Source organism: Haplochromis burtoni, unplaced genomic scaffold (assembly GCF_018398535.1).
Source record: "Haplochromis burtoni strain Fernald_Lab_line unplaced genomic scaffold, NCSU_Asbu1 Contig_169, whole genome shotgun sequence".
NCBI lineage: Eukaryota > Metazoa > Chordata > Actinopteri > Cichliformes > Cichlidae > Haplochromis > Haplochromis burtoni.
The window spans coordinates 925,769-946,666 of NW_024582530.1; the positions used below are offsets into that span (position 1 = coordinate 925,769).

Here is a 20,898-nt window from a genome sequence, read left to right on the forward strand (position 1 = left end):
TGAACAGAACATGCTACAGTTTAAAAAGTAGTGTGTCTGTGGAGTTGGTAGATTAACTAAAGACATCAGCCTTCTCTGAGGCAGAGTTCATCGTGTGAGCCAAAACACCAAAGTCCAAGAGCAAACCTTTTTGCAAATACAAACACTAAAGCAGAAGTCGACATTCATTCACTAAAGTGGAAATTCATACTAACTTAAATATGGAAAAAACTTTGGTTTGTTCTTAAAATACACATATTCTTGAATTTAATAATATGCATTTTTTTTTTGTATTTCATCACAGAAATGACTAGAAGATTATGAATGTAAGGATATTAAGGGATAGAAAAATGGTGTACAAAAATGCTTCAAAGACCATTTAATTGATTAGCAAAGACAGTTATGGAATATATCTTGAGATTTTTATTTTTGAGTGCAAAGGAGTGCTTACTGTCACCGTAAGCGATGCCGCATCACTGTGCATTAAAATAAGATTTTTAGAGGTTAACGCTTAAGGGCCCTCGTGTGTCTCAGGACATGTTGGATGAGAGCAGCACTTTAGAAAGCAAAGTATGTGATGGTATTATTAGGTTTTTTGTTATTAATGTTAATGTCATGGGAACTAGTTGGTTGGCTCTTTCAACAGAGCTGAAACAAATAAGCTGCTCAGAATTGCGTAATAAGGCTGATGTAGAGAGGGGCAATCTCGGGTAGTGCAGTGAAATCAGAAACAGACTATTACAAAAATGAAGTGACATCTAAACGTCCACTGTGCCTGTAGAAAGTGTGGATCCTGCTATTTATTTTTGACATGTACGCCTCACCTAAACATTACTGCAAACCAAATACACCAACTTGTAGCAGTGATTCCTTAACATTGGCAGACTTGGCAAGAAACTAAGCTCTACCACCCAAACAACTGCTCAGGAATAGAAAACAAAGATCCCACCTTTGAACCCGATCCGTACACTCCCCTAGATCGCAATCAGATCTGCGGGGTGTCATGGGATCCCTACAGAGTCTCTGTCCGCACCTAAATTAGTTGGAGCTGTTTTGGCAGCTTGAGAAAATGCTACACAATATTATGCAGACCACTGTAATTGTGGCATATATATATATATATATATATATATATATATATAAAAAATTGAGTTTTTAAAAATGACCTTTATTTTTAAAGCACATTAGTTTTTCAACAAACAACAAGGGGGAAAAATGTTTTGTACTTGTGGATCATGCAGGTAATGATAATCTTTGTTTAAATACAGCATGATTCGGACACTGTACTAGGACACAGAGTCCAAACAAACATGTTGTGTAATGTACAGATGACACATATGACTGAAAATGCCAAAGTGTCCAAGTGACTTCAGTTCCTCACTTTAATGCATTCTTATAATAGTTTTACAGTGACACGGCTGATGCTAATGTCACTATACTGCCTTTTCTCATTTGCTAAGTACCATTACTGGAATTTAACTTGGGGCCTACAGCTGTATATCCCAATCTCATACTGTATGACACTAGTACTGTGATAAAGACCAGTTGGATTAACATTGACAGATGAGCAGTTATAGCTGTGCTATCAGATGGAAGGTCTTGAATTAGACTATCTTTGATCAGAATGTTGCAAGGAAGAGGACTGTCCCTCTACTGCCATCATGGGGTCATACTTGAGTATGTCTACCTGGTTTTGCAAAATTAGATTCCCATCAGCCTCAGCTGTACTCTATATTAAGCAAAGTGTAGCATACAGTTAAACTAAACTAATTCTGTTAACATTATACAGAATCAAAATGTTGACTTTGTAATTGTGAAAGTTTTTGTTAGCAGTTGCATTTACCTCAGAATGCTGCTGTGCCTTTTGTAGTGGTTCAGTGAGGCACTAACTTGGCTATAGTGTCTGCAGGCCTGGTATTTTACTTTTATTGCTTTGTGAACTTTCATGACAATGTCTGATTTTTCATTGTTATATCAAACTCAGCAGTTTTAGTCTCGCTGATGCTTGATGGCAGTTTTTAACAAGAATATTTTTTTTCCTTATGTGTTTCTAGGTTCCTAATGCACTACCTAATGGATTAAGTCCATTTAATCAAATTAATCCAAAGTTGTGAGTCATCGCAATGCATTCAGCGAGCTTTTCTCTCCTGATGGGAGTGGTCCCTTCCAAAATTAGACACAAGTGCCAGATCTTAACCCAACTGAACGGCTGTTAGAGATATTGAACCAAAATGTAGAGATCCAGATGCTCAAATCAATTTGATGGAGTATTGAAGCTGTTCTAGTTAGATGTATTGATCATGCATGTTACTATTGTTTTCCTTTGATTTGTCACCCATCTGAGATGAGTTGTGAGGAAAAGCCAACTAAAAAATGTATTTAAATGGTAGGGATTTGGGCAAACAGATTTAAAACAACAAAAAAAGATTTAAACTGTGGGACTTTGGTCTATTTTACTTCATGAAATATGAGCTGGATGTCACATTTTAGTACTTATAGATTCAGAAAAGAGAGTGTTTTACAGCTGTAGTTATCGTATGCACATCACAGATGCTGAAGGGAGGAAAAAAGGAGAAAAAAATGAAACAACTTGGAATTTCCTTCAAAGCATCCATAATGATCTTTGGTTTGATTATACAATTTAAGAAGATCACCAGAATGCACTGTCACTGGAATCCTGTTATAGAGTTGATGTCATGCAGGGAATCACTGTATATATCAATGCTACCACTGTATTTAATGTTCTTACTACACTGACTTCTATAGGACAACAGAAATCTACAGGTGTTCCTTTTGCAATCAAGGAATCTCAGTTTTTAAGTGCCTTGATTTTTTTTTTATAAGAGATATGCAATAAGAAAGAAATGAGATACTTTAAGAATGAAGAGAATGTGAAGTGATGAAATCCCATTGCAGGACACACGTGTATGCAATTGTTTTTTATCAAGCTTGGGGAATTGTGAAACATTGTAAACAAATGTTTTATTTCTAGTGTTCTGAGATGTATTTTCAAACATTCTTATGTCAAGTATATTGAAAAAAACTATTAAAACATTGTAAGATAGCTTCCTGTGCGATTGATCATCTTTAGATGAAGAGCTCTGTGTATCTGAGTGTTAACCCACCCACCACCACCCCACAAACACACACACAGAGTAGAATTTTAGCCATGGAACACTTAATTTTGGAAGGTGTGTGTGTGTGTGTGTATGTGTGTGTATGTGTGTGTGTATGTATGTGTGTGTGTGTGTGTGTGTGTGTGTATGTGTGTGTGTATGTATGTATGTAGAGAGAGATTAAAAAAAGCAGGACACAGTTACAGCTCAGATGTGGGTGTATATCTTCAGGATAATCATCCAAGTCATTTCATGTAATAAATGGAAAGCTAAAAGCTTTGCATATCTTTATTTTAGTGTCAGACACAAATAAAAAAGTTAATATTTCCCATAATATTAAACAGACTAAAAACATTTCAGTTACATAACTTTTTCTTTGGTTCTAAATGAGCATGTTTTCATTTGTATGTTTTATTGAAAACGTTAACGCCTCGGGTTTATTCTCTTGTGAATGTCGCATTTCCGAGGGTTGTGAAAGCGTCCGTTTTCCTAACGTTGTGATAAATAGGCTTCACTGTATTCCAACGGGGCGCCCCTCCTGGCCAATCAGTGTGTCTGCAGCAGCTTCGACACCACCCCCCAGCGGCCGCACAGGCGCACTGAGCTTCCAACTGCCATTTTGTGGCAGAAGCTACTCTGCTAAAGCAGGAGAAGGATTAAAACAAACTGCGAAGAAGCCCGCATTTTTCCCTAGTCGGCTAAACTTTGTAGCACAGACTCTGTGCTTTCCGCCGAGTTAAGCAGAAGGAGAAACAGACTAAAAGAGGTAAAGTATCACTACTTTTCACATAAGGGGGGAGTTTGCAGGATCTTTAATCGGCCTCTAGGTGTCACGATGGGGCTCTGGGTCCGGGCAGCTCGTCGGAGAGTGTTTGTCTCCCTCTATCGTTATTGAAAACCCTGTCAAAATATGCTTAAAAGCACAAGTTACAATAAATATGTATACATCAAGTTGTATTTCGTACGTATTTGTTAGAATATAGTCGAAGACATGTTGTGAATACTCCGTCGATTTGGTTGGAGAGTTTAGGCCAAGGCGTCCATTTTCTCGCTTCTTTGTTTCCCCATTTTTGCTACCTTGACGACATCGAACTGGCGGGTTTAAGTTAGTTAACGTTAGCTTGTTTGCATTAATATAAAGTGTAACCCAGACAATCTTACAAGCACGAAATAATTGTTGCGACATTGGCGTCGTTTTGGGTGATCCTGTTCACGTTACTTTGAGCTTTAGCGTGTTGCATAACGTTTAATCAAATCTATATTTGGGGGAAAAGAAGCGAGATAGCTACTAGCGTTGGTTAGCAGTCACTGTTAGCAAAGCTAACAGGATCACGTCGACCTGACAGGCTTGAGGCCCTCTGTACCCAACGCCCTTAATACGTCTGAATGTTTCGAAGCAACGGAGTCTCGAAACGTGACCCTAACCAAGGTTTTACTCAGCACTTTCCTGACGCATCTGAAATACTGGAACCAAACTGATTATTGTGGCCCCTCGTTGCAAAGTACACACACGGAAACGCCAACGCCGAGGCAAGTGCGGGAGAGTGACGAGGCATTCACAGCAGAACGATCTTTGGCGTTCTCGAAGATCAGATGAGCATTTAGCGTTCTCCCAGCCGTCTTCCATTATTGAATGTTGCACCTCTCTCCTTTTTAGCCCATCACGACGTGCTCTGAATTGTCGGGTGTTGTTACACCCGTTGCCAGTTCGTCGCTTATTCTAAGCCCACCTAGAGCCTCATAGCCACAGATATATATTACAGCAGAGAGCTCCCTCTACGACTCGGCTTGGAGAGGTACAAAAATACAGCTATATAAATGCATTGAAAGGGGACGACAACTGACTGCTCCGCTCCGAGTGATTGCTGTTTTGTGGTAAATTTGTTCTGCTGTAAATGGAAGGATGTATGAAGGCCTTTGCCAGAGCCTCTCCAGTTTCCCACATTTAGCAAATAAAGACAAATGTGTCGAATCTCAAACACATTTCAGGGATTGCCAGTATTCTAAAATCACATTGGGGTTATGGTGTGTGTAAGAGTAGTTACACAGCCACTACTTCATCTCAAGTGTGTATATATATATATATAAATGCATACACATCTCTAAATGTGTGGTGTTTTAAGGGTGAAAAGGGTGAATTTTTAGCACAGTATTCAGATCTAAGCACATATCATTTCTTGAGCTACTGATGCAATTTTCTCTGGACTGTGTGGTGTGTAAAATGTCAGCATATTTGAAAGCTGATTGTTAGATCTCACCCTTTGTGTACAGTTAAGGGTTTTGCTCAAGTTAAACAATTAGCAGTGATGGTGTCAGTTTTGTTTTTCTTCATTGTTAATAAAGTCTAGTCTTATAGAAGAATGGGGGAGGGGGGGTTAGTGCAGATTTAATGAGTCTGTTAGTACAAATTCAGCCTACCCTGATTTATTCAGGCTAGTACTGGTAAATAAAAGATTTCAAGGGGGGGAAACCAGCAAATGGCAGTAGTCATATATCACTGATCCTTTATTCTAAGATATTTTTTAAACCTCTTTATATCAGATTTCACCATGATGTGTAACACTACATAGTTTTTAATGTTGTAGTGTGATCTTGCAGCGGCAGAGAGAAAAATACATGCTGAATGTAGACACTTTTAGTGCAAAACTTCTTTTTTTTTCCCTTTTTTTTTTTTTTTTCTCCATTCATAGTACTCCTTCAGGTCCACAACCCTTTTCCCTGCTTTATGATGCAGTTTAAGTCACTGCTTGTGAATGTGCACGGAATACATAAGCATATAGTGCTGCTGTGTAATATATCCCTCTCCTGTCCTTCAGGTTGGCAGGGACAGTCAGGTAGCAGGCATTTGATCGAGCACAGCTCAGGGCTTTCAGCAGCAAAAAAAGGAGATCTCTGATACAAGAACCCTGCAGACTGCAGCCTAGTCAGCAAAGTCATGTTTAAGTCATTATCCTTTCTATTCCAGGTAACAGCTGTAGTGTTAAGAAAAAGTTGAGCCTTATAAGTTTCACTTTGTTCCCATTCTGAGAGTACAGCTTGATAGTGCAGCATGGTGTTTGTTTTACATTTTAATATTATCCAGAATCTTAATATTGTACATATCCGGTTCACTAGTTAATGATATGAAATATTTGAATAATCTGTTTTTCATATTTTCATAAGTTCTGAAAGTAGATGCTATGCATACAGAAATCATGTTTTTATGTGCAATAATCCTCAGTATCAATAGAAATGGGAGAACGTTAAATCAGAAAAATGTCATGTTTTGAGATGGAAGTTTAGCATGCTGGTGAACAGATACATGATCAAACTGTAACCGGCTACTGATTAGTTTCTTCTCCTTTGGTTTTTATATGGTCATAGTTTAGTCAACTTCTTGTGTTCAGTTGTAAGTCTGTATACTGCTGTCCTAGACGAAATATGGCCCCAAACTGCTAGAAAATGTTTGTTTCCACAACACAATATTTCAGTTCCTACCCAGCATGGACGGGAGGCCAACAGATGGTGTAGGGGTTGTGGATGTCCCCACCAAAGAGTTTCCGTCCATCCAAGCTGTTCACAGCCAGGATGCCATGGTGGCGGATCTCCTTCAGCAAGCAGCTGAGGCTGGGGGTGTGGTGGAGGGACAAGCTGGAGTTGTCGTAGAACAAGGTTCTTACTCATTTCATATGTAATTTTACTGTTTAGCTGTTAAATTTTTTTTTAAAAGTATTCATTTGTAATGTAAACGGGGACATTTTGACATTAAAACAGTCAAAGGTTTTATCCAACAGGTCTGTTTTATCCAACAGGTCACGGGGAAGGAATGGCAGCAGCCACTCAATCCCAGCAACAGCTAATGGAAGGAGTTGGTGTGGAAGGTGGCACAGGTGTTGAAATGATGGTTATGGACTCATTGGATCCCACCCTGTTGCAGATGAAAACTGAGGTGAGTTACAGTTACATTATTTTACGTTATTTTTCAGGATTTAATAGTTATTTAAACTTAGAAGAAAAATGAAAATATTATGTTTTGATGTCACTTTAGTTTTAGATATGACATTTATTGAATTTAGAGTACCAAGCATGATTTCCAGAATATGCATCTTTACCACAGTGCTCATTATTATACATAATTGTAGGTAATAGATGCTGCAGTGGGAGGATCATCAGCTGCGGTGGGTGTGGTCGGAGGTGTACCAGGTGGTGCTCACCAAGCTACTGTGACAACTGTGGATCAAACGCAGATAATCACCCTACAGGTACTTTTTTTCCATTTCATATTTGTTTTTTGTTTTTCTTGTTTGTTTTTGTTTGGTTTTTTTGGGTTTTTTTGGACTTTTATCCATTTGTGGTGTCAACAAAGCCAGTAGACTTTTAATATAGTTTTAATGAAGTTTATGTTTTCTATTAGTTAATGTTGTCTATTAGTTTCAGTAGAGTGCTGGTTACACAGTTGAGCAGGCGACACATATTCCTAAAACTAATGCAGGCCTGTCTATCCCAAGGCCATTTACTCTTAGCACTTCTCTCAACATTCCTGCCTCTCTCCACTGTTCTATCAAATAAGGCAACCCCCCACCCCCCAGATTGGTGGGTGGGTGTGTGTAAAATCTCACTACTCTGTTGAATCAGAAGGCATGATTTCTGTTGTCCTGTCCTCAGGTGGTGAACATGGAGGAGCAAGCCGCGTTGGGCTTGGGGGAGCTACAGCTGGTTCAGGTGCCTGTTTCAGCCACTACTGTAGAGGCGCTTCAACAGGGCAATTTTGTAGACACTACTGCAATGCCTAAAGATGGAGACCCAGTTATCTGTCACACCCTTCCACTGCCTGAAGGCTTTCAGGTACACAGATGTACAGCTGTAAACTCATGCATGACATTTGAAAATTATATATGTACTATAGTCAAAGGTTTAATTTTTTTAGTCGTTTAATGTTAAAAATGATTAGTGTATATTCTTTAGGTCAGGCTCAGAAGCCTTTGTGTAAGAGCTGCTGCAAAGCTTTGGTCTAAATTGAATGTCACATTAATGTAAAGGCCACAGCAGGTCAAACACACCTTGTAAGAACACTTATTTATCACTTGATGTGTCATTTATACAAGCAAGCATTGGGCGAAATTATTATTATTATTAAAAAAAAATTTATGTGTTTTTTCACACTAGCCAACCATTGTGACCTTTCTTCACATTCCAAAAATTCAGTTTGTATCTATTTGGTTAGATCATCTGTGCCCATAGGTGATCATTAGCTAGGCTGCAGTTTATAAGTTGCTGAGAACAGTCTGCCAGCAACTAGACAAGAAGCTTATCTTACCAACTCGGGGAAAACATGGTGCAGAGTCAGCAGAATTACAGCAGTCTCAGATAACCTAAAAATATTGTATCTAATAGTAGTGTTGTAAGAAATGATACTAATCAATATTGAAAATTACTATTGAATCAGATACTTTTTTTACCACAGTATCAGTACCAACATTGTTGTTGCTTACTTGACCCAAAAACAATTGTTTTAATCTTTTATTGTGACAACCTTAACTATGTGAGATATTTTAAAAGCAACTAACACAAGAGAAAAGTTGAATTTAAAAGGGCAAGGTTAATATTCTCTGATTTTTAGGCACATTAGTATATGTGAGGGGGCAAACTCCTCAAGATGGGTGGTGACCATTGTGGGCATTTAGAAGTCGGCCATCTTGGATACAACTTTTGTTTTTTCAATAGGAGGAGGGCCATGTGACACATCAAACCTATTGGTAATGTCACAAGAAAAACAATGGTGTGCTTGGTTTCAACGTAACTTTATTCTTTCATGAGTTATTTACAAGTTTCTGACCACTTATAAAATGTGTTCAATGTGCTGCCCATTGTGTTGGATTGTCAATGCAACCCTCTTCTCCCACTCTTCACACACTGATAGCAACACCGCAGGAGAAATGCCAGCACAGGCATCCAGTATCTGTAGTTTCAGGTGCTGCACATCTCGTATCTTCACACCATAGACAATTGCCTTCAGATGACCCCAAAGATAAAAGTCTAAGGGGGTCAGATCGGGAGACCTTGGGGGCCATTCAACTGGCCCACGACGACCAATCCACTTTCCAGGAAACTGTTCATCTAGGAATGCTCGGACCTGGCACCCATAATGTGGTGGTGCACCATCTTGCTGGAAAAACTCAGGGAACGTGCCAGCTTCAGTGCATAAAGAGGGAAACACATCATCATGTAGCAATTTCAAATATCCAGTGGCCTTGAGGTTCCCATTGATGAAGAATGGACCCACTATCGTTGTACCCCATATACCACACCAAACCATCACTTTTGTTGTTCCAACAGTCTTGGAGGGATCCATCCAATGTGGGTTAGTGTCAGACCAATAGCGGTGGTTTTGTTTGTTAACTTCACCATTCACATAAAAGTTTGCCTCATCACTGAACAAAATCTTCTGCGTGAACTGAGGGTCCTGTTCCAATTTTTGTTTTGCCCATTCTGCAGATTCTGTGCGCCGATCTGGGTCATCCTCGTTGAGATGCTGCAGTAGCTGGAGTTTGTAAGGGTGCCATTTGTGAGTAGCTAATATCCGCCGAAGGGATGTTCGACTAATGCCACTCTCCAGTGACATGCGGCGAGTGCTACGCTGTGGGCTCTTGCTGAATGAAGCTAGGACAGCCACTGATGTTTCTTCATTAGTGACAGTTTTCTTGCGTCCACATTTTGGCAAATCCAACACTGAACCAGTTTCATGAAACTTAGCAAGCAGTTTGCTAACTGTAGCATGGGAGATGGGTGGTCTCGTAGGGTGTCTTGCATTGAAATCTGCTGCAATGACCCGGTTACTGCGTTCACCAGATATCAACACAATTTCGATCCGCTCCTCACGTGTTAACCTCTTCGACATGTCAATGGCTGTGAACAAAGAGAAACTTGTAAATAACTCATGAAAGAATAAAGTTACGTTGAAACCAAGCACACCATTGTTTTTCTTGTGACATTACCAATAAGTTTGATGTGTCACATGGCCCTCTTCCTATTGAAAAAACAAAAGTTGTATCCAAGAATGGCCACCATGGTCACCACCCATCTTGAGGAGTTTGCCCCCTCACATATACTAATGTGCCACAAACAGGACTTTAATATCACCAACCATTCCCATGTTATTATGGTGTATCCATATAAATGGCCCGCCCTGTAGAAAGTTCTAACATATAAAGAACTGAAGTGATCAGTGTCTTTAAAAACAATCAAGTGTCCTCTTCGGGTCTGGGTGTCATTAAACTTCCAGTTTGGGTGATATGACAGTAGGAGCATAAAGTTTGAACTCCTGATCCTTTAGGGAAAAAATACGTCATATATGTAAACCTACTTTAACTAGTTGACCACTGAACTCAAGAGATGGTATCACTATGCTGAAAGGAAGGCATACAAGAGTGTCCCATTTCAAGATAAAGGCCCTATTTGTGTGGGAAGAAGACCCTGATGAGAGCCACTTGGGGATGGAGGAACAGGATACTAGCAACTCAACTAATTTTCAAACCATCCTCAAAGAGTTAAGAGACTTCTGCCATGAAAACAGTACTGAACTCTGTGAAATTAAAGGTAAAATTGTAAAAATGAGCAAGGGAATGGACCACACTGAAAAAAGAATTACAGAAGCAGAAGAAATAATATTGATACCCATGCTAGCTGGCTGGAAGCCAGGTTAATGACCAAGAAGGAAGGTCGAGTTGTGAAAGAATTCACAGAATGGAAGAAAACTTGCCCAATGTAGCTGCTTTTGTAGAAAATGCATTGAGGGAGAAGTTGGCTATTTCACATGCTATGGAGCTGGGAATGGAGAGCGCTCACCACTCTGTCGCTCTGAAGCTGCCATGTGCTGCCCCTCAGTGATCCATAGTGGCCAAGTTTGGCAGCTTCAAGGTAAAGGAAGAAGTTTCAAAATTGTCTGGCAGAAAAAGGGGGTTTGTTTTTCAAGACAGGAAGGTTTTCTTGGAACATGATCATGCACCAGAAGTGCTTAGAGAGAAGAAAGAGAAGTCTTTCAAGAGCTCGACAGGTGGTTTTGCTGTTTTATTTGGCAGGGCAAAGGACCCAAGATTAAACTTAAGACCCTGCAAGTGGCTAAAGACAAAGAACGTCTTTTCCTGCCAAATACTAGAGATTAGTTTAGGGCAGTACAGATCACAACCTTGACGAGCATTTGTAACTCAGTCTGCACTGCACAGTGGAAGGAGATGGAAATATAAAGTCATATTCCATTACAGAACCTGCTCCACCTTAATGAATCCAACCCCTGGATATAAACATCTCTTAGGACTTGGTTCAGTGTGGTCAGAGAGAAGCAACCCAAGGAACTCTATAGACCGATACACTAGATAATATATGACCCTGAATTCAGCCCAAATAAAACTGATAGTTGATTTAAGAATGATATAGATATAGGTTATAGGATAAAAGACATAGGTTTGGTTAAATAAAAAATTTACTTAGTGGGACCACTTTTAAAATGCTTTGAAGATTTGAAAGAACAAGGATTGACAAATCAAGACTTCTATAGATTTTCACAAAAATTGACATTATATGGGAAATGCGTTTAAAAAGAAAGATGTTGAAGCAGATGTGTCAGTTGTTTTTAAAGGTTCTCTTAATGGCATATAAATCAATTCAAGGAATTCGATACATTTCTAAAATATACCAAGGATTACACAAATTGAAAGTGTAAAATCATAAGAGCTATAATGGAAAAATGTGAAAAGGAGGGAAATTTTAAAATTGAACTGGAAACTTAGGAAAACATATCAGTACCAGTGGACTTCCTCTCTGTCCTTGAGAGAGTAACTTTCTCCACAGAGAATTAACTTGCTGAAGATCCTGTGGTGAAACAAAATGCAAACCACTTACATATTTTCTTGGCTTTCCCACTGATCCTCCGGTACTGGACATACATTAGCAAGAAATTAGGAAAAAACATTTAACGTAGCAATTCTGTTATCATTTGAAACCTTATACTTTGGTTCCAATCTTCAAATTCTGGAGGGTGGTGTAAAGAGGTAGTTGTTGAACGTTCTGCTGGTAAGCCAGTAAGAAAGCACTCACTAAAAAGTGGCTAACTATAGTTTCCCCTTTTAACTAAGATGCTGCTCACCTTTCTCTACTGGTTCATTAGTACTTAAGTTTTGGTGGGGTTTTTTTGCTTTCATTCTCTGTTTTGTTACTCTTGGTAATAATTTTGCACCAAAAGTGCATTTAACTCAATTGTAGTGCCTGTATGTTCTGAATAAAAACTTGAATAACACCCCCTGACTGAGCAGTTTGTGCCTTTTCATGTTTAGGTAGTTAAGGTTGGTGCTAATGGTGAGGTGGAGACTGTGGAACAGGAGGAGGAAGGAGCAGAAACGCAACCTGACGAGGAGGAAGATGAAGAGGTGGGTAACCAGCTTCTGGAAGAGGGGGAAGAGGAGCCTGTTCAGCCTCCAAATGACGACCCAAACTGGGCTAAGGACCCAGACTATCAGCCACCATCTGGAGTTGTTAAGAAGATCAAAAAGGTAAGAAAGGTGGTGGGATTGTTATTTTTGTAAATGCAGATTTAAGAGACTTTGCTGTACTGAAACTGAACTTGCTGTTTGTCCAGGGTAAAAAGAGTCGTCTGCGTTATGCTGAGGGAGACAAGGATATGGATGTCAGTGTCTATGACTTTGAGGAAGAACAGCAGGAGGGCCTTCTGTCTGAGGTCAATGCTGAGAAAGTGGTCGGCAACATGAAACCACCTAAACCTACCAAGATAAAGAAGAAGGGTAAGTAAAGGGCTTTTTCCATTAGCACCTACTCAGATTGATTTGACACCACTTGAGGCGGTACAACTCTGCTTCAGTTGTACATTAGTGTGTCATAGCTCCTAAATTGTGGAATGAATTACTTCCCCATGTTATGCCTTAAATCTCAAATTTATTCTGTGGTTTGTATGGTTTGTATGTGTGGTGTATCTCTTAATTTATTGTTTAAACCTTTGTTTCATGTGCTTTATAAATACATTTAAATGGGTTTGGAGAATAGCACTGCACCAACCCAGCGTAGCTGCATACTTATAACCACAGAAAGTTGAAATACACAGCATAGGAGGATCAGCTGGCTGTTTAGGCTACTGCAGCCACCACTACGTTAGTGTGTGAATGAGATAAGATAAAATGACAACAGAAACCATTAATGAAAACTCAAATGGCAATGTTACCAAACATAACAAGCCAGCAGATACAGCCTAAGGCTAAAAAAACCTCATTAATATCTAGGTTCCTGTACACTACTGTACCTTACAGTAATATACAGGAACATGTGACAGAAAACAATTATTAAATCAAAACTAGCTTTACTTAGCAAACCTACCCTACAGCCATGTGTTTTTTTTTATTTGTTTGTTTGTTTTGTGCTGCAGTGATTTATATAAGTTCTTTAAAAATGATTCCCAAAATCTATATATGTACATGGGTTCATAATCCTGGTACTCTAGGGAATTGATATAGTAAGTTGGTTGCAAGGATCCATCTTTGTTATGCCAAACAAACTTAAACCTAGTCCAGATTATGCACATTGACTTAATGAGTCTTGTCTATTTGTCTTCTCTGATATAAATCAGCTCTGAACGATCAAAACAAAAGTGATCACACAACAAGAATATGAATAGAGATGTACAGTCAGTCCTAACTTAATGGTTCAGCAGCTGTATTTAACAGTTGAAACTTAATATTGTAAGTTAACACTGTTTTAGTTAAAGACGCGTGTCCCGTAGATGCAGCTAGCCCCAAATGCATTGCATTGTTTTGCTATACAAACACTGTTACTGAATATGAAATCTTTCGATGTCTTTGTTGTTTGTTAGGAGTGAAGAAGACATTTCAGTGTGAGCTGTGTAGCTACACATGCCCTCGACGCTCCAACTTGGACAGGCACATGAAGAGCCACACAGATGAGAGACCTCACAAATGTCATTTGTGTGGAAGAGCTTTTAGGACAGTCACTTTGCTAAGAAACCATCTCAACACTCACACCGGTAAACACGAATCTGTGGTGTCATTAAAATGTACAACGTTGTACTGTGCTGATAGTTCAATTTTTTTTTTTCACACAAGTATGCAAGGATTGCTTCCATATATCTTACATTTATTTATGCAGGAACTCGTCCACACAAGTGTACAGACTGTGATATGGCTTTCGTGACTAGTGGAGAGCTGGTTCGCCATCGTCGCTACAAGCACACACACGAGAAACCCTTCAAATGCTCCATGTGTGACTATGCCAGTGTGGAGGCAAGTTATCTATTGTCTGCTTTGTGTTCTTGGTGTTTAAGTGTTTACCAAAATGTAACTTTGTGTGTGACTGTTGTGTAGGTGAGCAAATTAAAGCGTCACATTCGTTCCCACACCGGCGAGCGTCCATTCCAGTGCAGTCTTTGCAGTTACGCTAGCAGAGACACTTACAAGCTGAAGAGACACATGAGGACACACTCAGGTAAAGCCGACACCTTAACTGCTCCTCTCCTGTGTGTTTAAAGAACTGAAGGGCAATGAAGTGTTTTCTTTGGTGCACAGCTTTATTGATTGTTTTCATGCGAAAGAATAATAAATTGCTTCCCAGACTAAATTACTCAAGTTAGAAATGGTACGGACTGCTAGTACCCAGTTACTCCAATATTGGCATATGGGCCTCTTTGAGAAATGAGAAAGAAATGAAAAACATGAAACTGTAAAACATTGTATGTGCTCAATCATCATTCTTAGGAGAGAAACCCTATGAGTGCTACATCTGCCATGCCCGATTCACCCAGAGTGGAACCATGAAGATGCACATTCTGCAGAAGCACACTGAAAATGTGGCCAAATTCCACTGTCCACACTGTGACACTGTCATTGCACGCAAAAGTGACTTGGGTAAAACACACTGTGTAAACACACAAACACACATGGTACTTTACTTTAACTTGCTGTTTCTGCCACCTAATTTACTTTCCTGTCATCTGTGTGCTATCTTAGGTGTCCATCTTCGTAAGCAACACTCATTCATTGAGACCGGAAAGAAATGTCGTTACTGTGACGCAGTTTTCCATGAGCGCTACGCTCTGATCCAGCACCAGAAGTCACATAAGAATGAGAAGAGGTTCAAATGTGACATGTGTGACTACTGCTGTCGCCAGGTCTGTAATACAACTGATATTGTGTGACAACCAGGTTTTTCATATTTGTAGTAATATTATTGTTTCAGTTTAGTATCAAGTGTGAATCATCTACTCATGTTTAAAAGTCTGAGAGTGAGTCTGGAAGCTGAAGGCTCTGCAGTTTGATAGTAGCAAACTGTACTGGGACAGTATGGTGTTATGATGGATAACCACTAAAACTGTTTTTGAGGCGTTACCCCAACAGGTCAGCATGTATGAACACCGAGAATGAGATGATGTAGGATTTCGTTTTCAGGAATTTCATTATAGGATTTTTTTTTCCTCAATTCATACCATAGGTGCATGTACAAGGAGGCTGAGGGATCTAGCACCAGCAGCCACCAGTATTCTTGACTTCTCCAGTCATGGTGGACAAAGCTAAGAGTCTTAGCACAATGACAATACTAATTTAATACATCAATTAGGATATGAATTACTTTGATCACTGTATCGCTATTAACTTGACCATTATCGATTCCTGACGTCATCAGCACAACACTACACAGTGTAAATGAGACCATATGACCATACATTCAGCAGTCTGTCAACTATCTAACTGCTGGCCGTTATTGCATGCATGATATATGAAATAATATTTGCTGCTAACAGTGAAAACTGTGTTTTCATGTTGCTGTGTCCAGGAGCGCCACATGGTCATGCATCGCCGAACCCACACCGGAGAGAAACCATATGCCTGCAGCCAGTGTGAAAAGACCTTCAGACAGAAGCAGCTCCTGGACATGCACTTCAAACGCTACCATGACCCCAACTTTATCCCTGCCACCTTTGTTTGTCCCAAGTGTAACAAGACCTTCACCCGAAGGGTAAGATTACATGTGTTTTTAGCTGTCACACATGAAGTGAAAGCTAAGGGTCAACTCCTAGGCCAGCTAGTTACCTGCAAGTCACAACACAGACTGTTTACGGGTGTGTTTCTTTTAGAACACCATGGCTCGCCACGCGGAGAACTGCAGTGGTGAGGTGGAGGATGCTGAGAATGGAGCTACAATCCCAAAGAAAGGAAGAAGAGGAAGAAAGAGGAAGATGAGGAGCAGGAGGGATGATGATGATGACAGTGGTGAGACGTGGATGCCGTTTTGGGGTTTATACAGGGCTGTGTTTTTCTGTAACTATGTTCAACTAGATTGTTTTGTGTGTGTTCATTCAGATGAGGATCATGCTGAGCAGGATGATGATGAGGAAGAGGGTGAGGGTGAGGAAGAGTCATCACTTCTACAGGAAGAGGAGGACCCAGAAAGCATGGAGCTGGACCAGGCTCCAGCCGCCATTCCTGTACCAGCCCCCGATGAGCCACCAGTCAAGAGGAAACGAGGCCGCCCCCCCAAAAATGCCCCCAAGCCTCCAACACCCAGCAAGTCCGTTAGAGTTGCTACCAAAACAACTGCTTCTGGTGAGCATTAAAATACCAATTTAAAAAAGAAGTAATCTAAGAAGAGTAACCTCTATGAATAGTAAAGTGTCCTGCTCTAGCATTAACGGGCTTTCTTTTTTAACTGTAGTGTCTGTGACAAATTAGAAATGAATGTATGCCATATATGTTAGTGATTAATAACCGTAGAAGACGAGTACTCTAGTAAACGAACCTGTCGTTTTTGATAGTGCTATGGATAGTAAGAAATATGTCTGTTGTGCTTTTTAGCTGCTGCCATCATTCAAGTGGAGGATGAGAGCACTGGGGCAGTGGAGAACATCATAGTGAAGAAGGAGGAAGGTGATGCCTCTGCAGCGACTCCTCTGGAGCAGGGAGTGGCCCTCACTGTGGAGGGGGTGGGGCTTGATGAAGGGGTAGAGACTGTTGAGCTTCCTGTGAACGAAGAAACAGCGGCAGCTTCAGCCAACGGAGATTTGACACCAGAGATGATCCTTAGCATGATGGACCGGTGAACGTAACACAGAAACGCACATGTAGCCGGACTATGACTAAAATTACTGCATACTTCCCCATGGCCTTCATTTCGTGCTTCATCCAATGGCAGCCGTTCTGCTAAAATGGCTTCCGAATGCGACAGCAGGAGCAGTCGTGCACTAAGAGTAGAAGCTGCATGTATGTGTTTAAACACAATGTCTTCACATCCCCGTGTGTCAGCCTGTATGCCCATGTTTCAGGACTCTGTCACACATCCTTCCGTGACCCTTACTGTACACAGATAATGTCAAAGCTAAAACTGCTCTCTGCTGTTAAATGCTTTTTTCCAGTTTGAATGTCTTTTCAATGGCTCTAAGTGGATTTTGCTAATTATTCCTACCCAAAGCCACATCCTGTGCCAGTCTCTACCCACACACCCTCTCCAGGTCTTTAATATGAGAACATTATTTGATGGAACTTTACATTCAAGTATTTTTTTTGTTTTTTTTAGAAGAAGAACTGTGAGATGTCCTGCTTGCAGTTCTTTACAACTATGCTGATTTCGCAAATTCCAAGTGTGTGTGTGTGTGTGTGTGTGTGTGTGTGTGTGTGTGTGTGTGTGTGTGTGTGTGTGTGTGTGTGTGTGTGTGTGAGAGAGAATGTAGCTTTTCCTAACAATGACATTATTTGGTACTTTCAGATGCCATTTTTGCTTAGTTTTGTGATTTAAATTTTTTTTTCCCTAAAGCCACATGGTCACCATAGTGGTGTTATTAGTCAGCTGTTTGTACACTGAGTTAGCAGAATGAGTCTTCCTGTGAGTAGGCATGGGGTAAGTGTTGACATCAATAGAAGTGAGTGATGATAGTTTTTCAGCCTTCTTGTTAAACCTTGTTGTGAACTGAAACTAGCCCCCAGTCAACTTATGTAAACTAAAACGGATGAGACAGCTCATAAATGAGTTTGGCCATATCACACACGCAGCCGAAACTTCAACTGTTTCACACATGGGAGATATTTGTCATTCATATGTCACTCAATGTTTCTCCTCCTGTCCACATTTTTGAAGGAAAGGGTCGTACACGTCTCATGAAACCCTGCTGGTTGGAGAAAATGTGGATAATCCTACTTATACAATATCGTATTATAGCAGTGGTTTTTGAACACCCCAAGCACTTCAGCTAATCCCAGTTCTTACTGTAACAGTCATTATGCATTTTGTAAATCAGTCGCTCAAACACGTTCTTCATCTACAATAATCAGTGAAAACTAGCTGTGGCGGATGGAGTGCATGTACATACACATTTTAACACCTTTGAATGTTTTTATTATCTGAACATGTGTTGGGAAAGAGACAGCAAGGCTTGCATGTATTTTTCTAAACCTGAGTGTCCTGAGCGAAGGGCCCTCACCATCATGCTTTCATTCTACAGATTAGCATATATACCCAAATCAACTGAATTGATTTCTGCCACCCCCGACTGTCTCTCGGTTAGCTTGTGTCTGCTGTGATGCATTACAGTTTAATTTTTGATCTTTCTGTAGTTGTCACTGTTTCTCTGCAGTTGGTTGAGTTCAATGTGTAGTGGGGCCAGTTTGACTTCTAGTGGACTGTAAGTTGTTGCTTGAAGACGGGTTTGTATCTAAAAACAGAAGTGACTTGGAACTCGTTTGTAGGGACAGAATGACCCTTGTGCAAATGCACTGTTCAACATACTGGATCTTATCTGGCCAAGTTGGTCCCCTGCCTTCGTCATCTGAGAGAAAGCTGCATTTAAGCCTCTGCGTTCAGTTCTTCATACATTTCAGTTTCTTCGTGTCTGCACACTCACACATTAGCCTTATTTTTGCAGTACATCAGTGGTTTTCAGCTATATGAACACTGTGAAAAGTAACTGCTAATGTAAGCTGTTTTCTGCCATTGCTGCACCATCCTCCACCATCAAGTTTTCCAGCTGGTAGTGCAGTGTGCATATCATATTTTAGGTTTTAGCTAAACTGCTTTACACTAAGACTGAACCAACTTGAGGTAATGGAAAAGCCCCATTGATAGAGCTGTTTGGCAAATTGCTACTTTTGTATTTCCATGTTGTCGTTCTCACTTCCACTCAGTTTCCAGGATTCCTCAAGATCCAAGTGTCAACAGATAATATGATTTGATTTCTCTGAAGACAGTTGAATTATGGATTATTACAGCCATAAGGTGACTTTAGCTCTTCTGTAATGTAAATGCCCAGTTGTGTAAAAAAATGAATCAGATTTGCACTGTACAGTTGTGGTCAGGCATCTTCCTGTGTAACAAGACAATGTTCAGTTACCTGATCTGTCATATTCATGTCCTGATGGAATGATTTGAGGTTATATGACTGTTCTGAAATCAGTGCGGGGGTTTTTTTTTGTTTTTTTTTCTTGTTGTTATTTGTTTGTTTTGGGGTTGTTTTGTTTTTTAAATTCCATATTGTTTGTTTTTGCAGAAAAATTGAGAAAATAGTTTTAAGATTAAGTGTCCCCATTTTAAGACCAAGAAAACAAATGTTTGTGATGTCATTTTTGAAAATGAGAAATTGTACAGATGATGAAAATTAAAATCATCTTAATGGGCTTATGACTGCTGCATAATTCTGTTCTTTAACTTAAACGTGTAGTTATTCAAAAAGGTGGGATTATAAAATACATTTGTGATCAGTTTACAAACACCAATGGGCATGAATGCCATAGTAATTTGGGGCTTTTATTGATTTCTTTGAACTTTTTGGTTTGCTTTTTGTTTTTTACAAGGTAGAATGATTACATATCATACATCGATAATGACTGTCAGAAAATGAGAATTAGGTGCACAAGTGAATAATTATTTAGTATTTTATCTGTACATGGTCAAAATCTGCACATCATCTTCTTTCGGCTGCTTCCTTTAGCAGTCACCACAGCAGCTCTTGTGCCTCCATCTCACACTATCCCTAACATCTTTGCTCTGTCACACCAGCCCTGTGCGTGTCCTCCTTCACTACACCCATGAACCTTATCTGTGCTCTTGCTTTTTTTCCTTCCTACTCTACAGCCAGTGTCTTCATTGCTCATGTCAAAATTGTCTCAGCCTTGAAGCTCTTACTTTGTCTCCAAAGCACTCAACGTTAGCTTTCCATCCGATATACTTGTATATCCTGTCCATTGTGGTCACACACTCAGCACCTCAAGTCCAGCCTGTTGTTTGTTTGTTTTTTGTTTTCCAAACTATAGATCACAATGTCACCTGTGAACATCTTGGCAGACAGAAACTGCCACATGTCATCTGTCAACCTGTCCATCATCACTCCATGAAGGAGCTCAAAGTAGATCCCTGATGTAACCTCAACCCATCTGTCCCTTCTACCTCAACACTGCCTTTCTGTCCTCACACTGTACCTGTTCTGCGCCACCCTCACATACTTCTCTGCCACACCTGACTTCCTCACAAAGCTTTCTCTAGATCCAGAAATACACAGTGCGTCTCTTTCCGACCACCTTTTTATTTATCCATCAACACTGTCGTCCTCTCGCTTTTATTTATAAGGCACAAGGCAGGGTACACCCTGCACACGTCACCAGTTAAAAGGGACCTGTCCAGGGTGACACATGGAGACAGACAACCATTCATACCTATGAAGGTAACTAATCCCACTAACTGCATGTCTTTGGACTGTGGGAGGAAGCCGGAGTACCCAGAGAGAACCTACACAAGCATGGGGAGAACATGTAAACTCCACACAGAAAGA

General features: G+C 40.1%; 1 protein-coding gene across 4 annotated transcripts; it reads left to right on the top strand.

Annotated features, from left to right (window-relative positions):
- Positions 1-3,367: 3,367 nt before the first annotated feature.
- Positions 3,368-19,751, top strand: ctcf (CCCTC-binding factor (zinc finger protein)). 4 transcript variants are annotated; one of them, XM_014337178.2, is made up of 17 exons: positions 3,368-3,861; positions 5,912-6,060; positions 6,566-6,746; positions 6,869-7,023; positions 7,217-7,336; positions 7,740-7,919; positions 12,404-12,619; positions 12,706-12,868; positions 13,948-14,118; positions 14,241-14,374; positions 14,456-14,576; positions 14,846-14,995; positions 15,098-15,258; positions 15,921-16,103; positions 16,222-16,357; positions 16,448-16,690; positions 16,940-19,751. In XM_014337178.2, the coding sequence occupies exons 2-17, from the start codon at positions 6,031-6,033 to the stop codon at positions 17,182-17,184; spliced, it is 2,589 nt and encodes an 862-aa protein (XP_014192664.1). In that variant the 5' UTR covers positions 3,368-3,861; positions 5,912-6,030; the 3' UTR covers positions 17,185-19,751. The 4 variants fall into 4 exon arrangements, with proteins under 4 accessions (XP_014192664.1, XP_014192665.1, XP_005933588.1 ...); XM_005933526.3 differs by having other exon boundaries at positions 3,377-3,861; positions 6,887-7,023; XM_014337179.2 differs by lacking the exon at positions 5,912-6,060 and having other exon boundaries at positions 3,372-3,861.
- Positions 19,752-20,898: the final 1,147 nt, after the last annotated feature.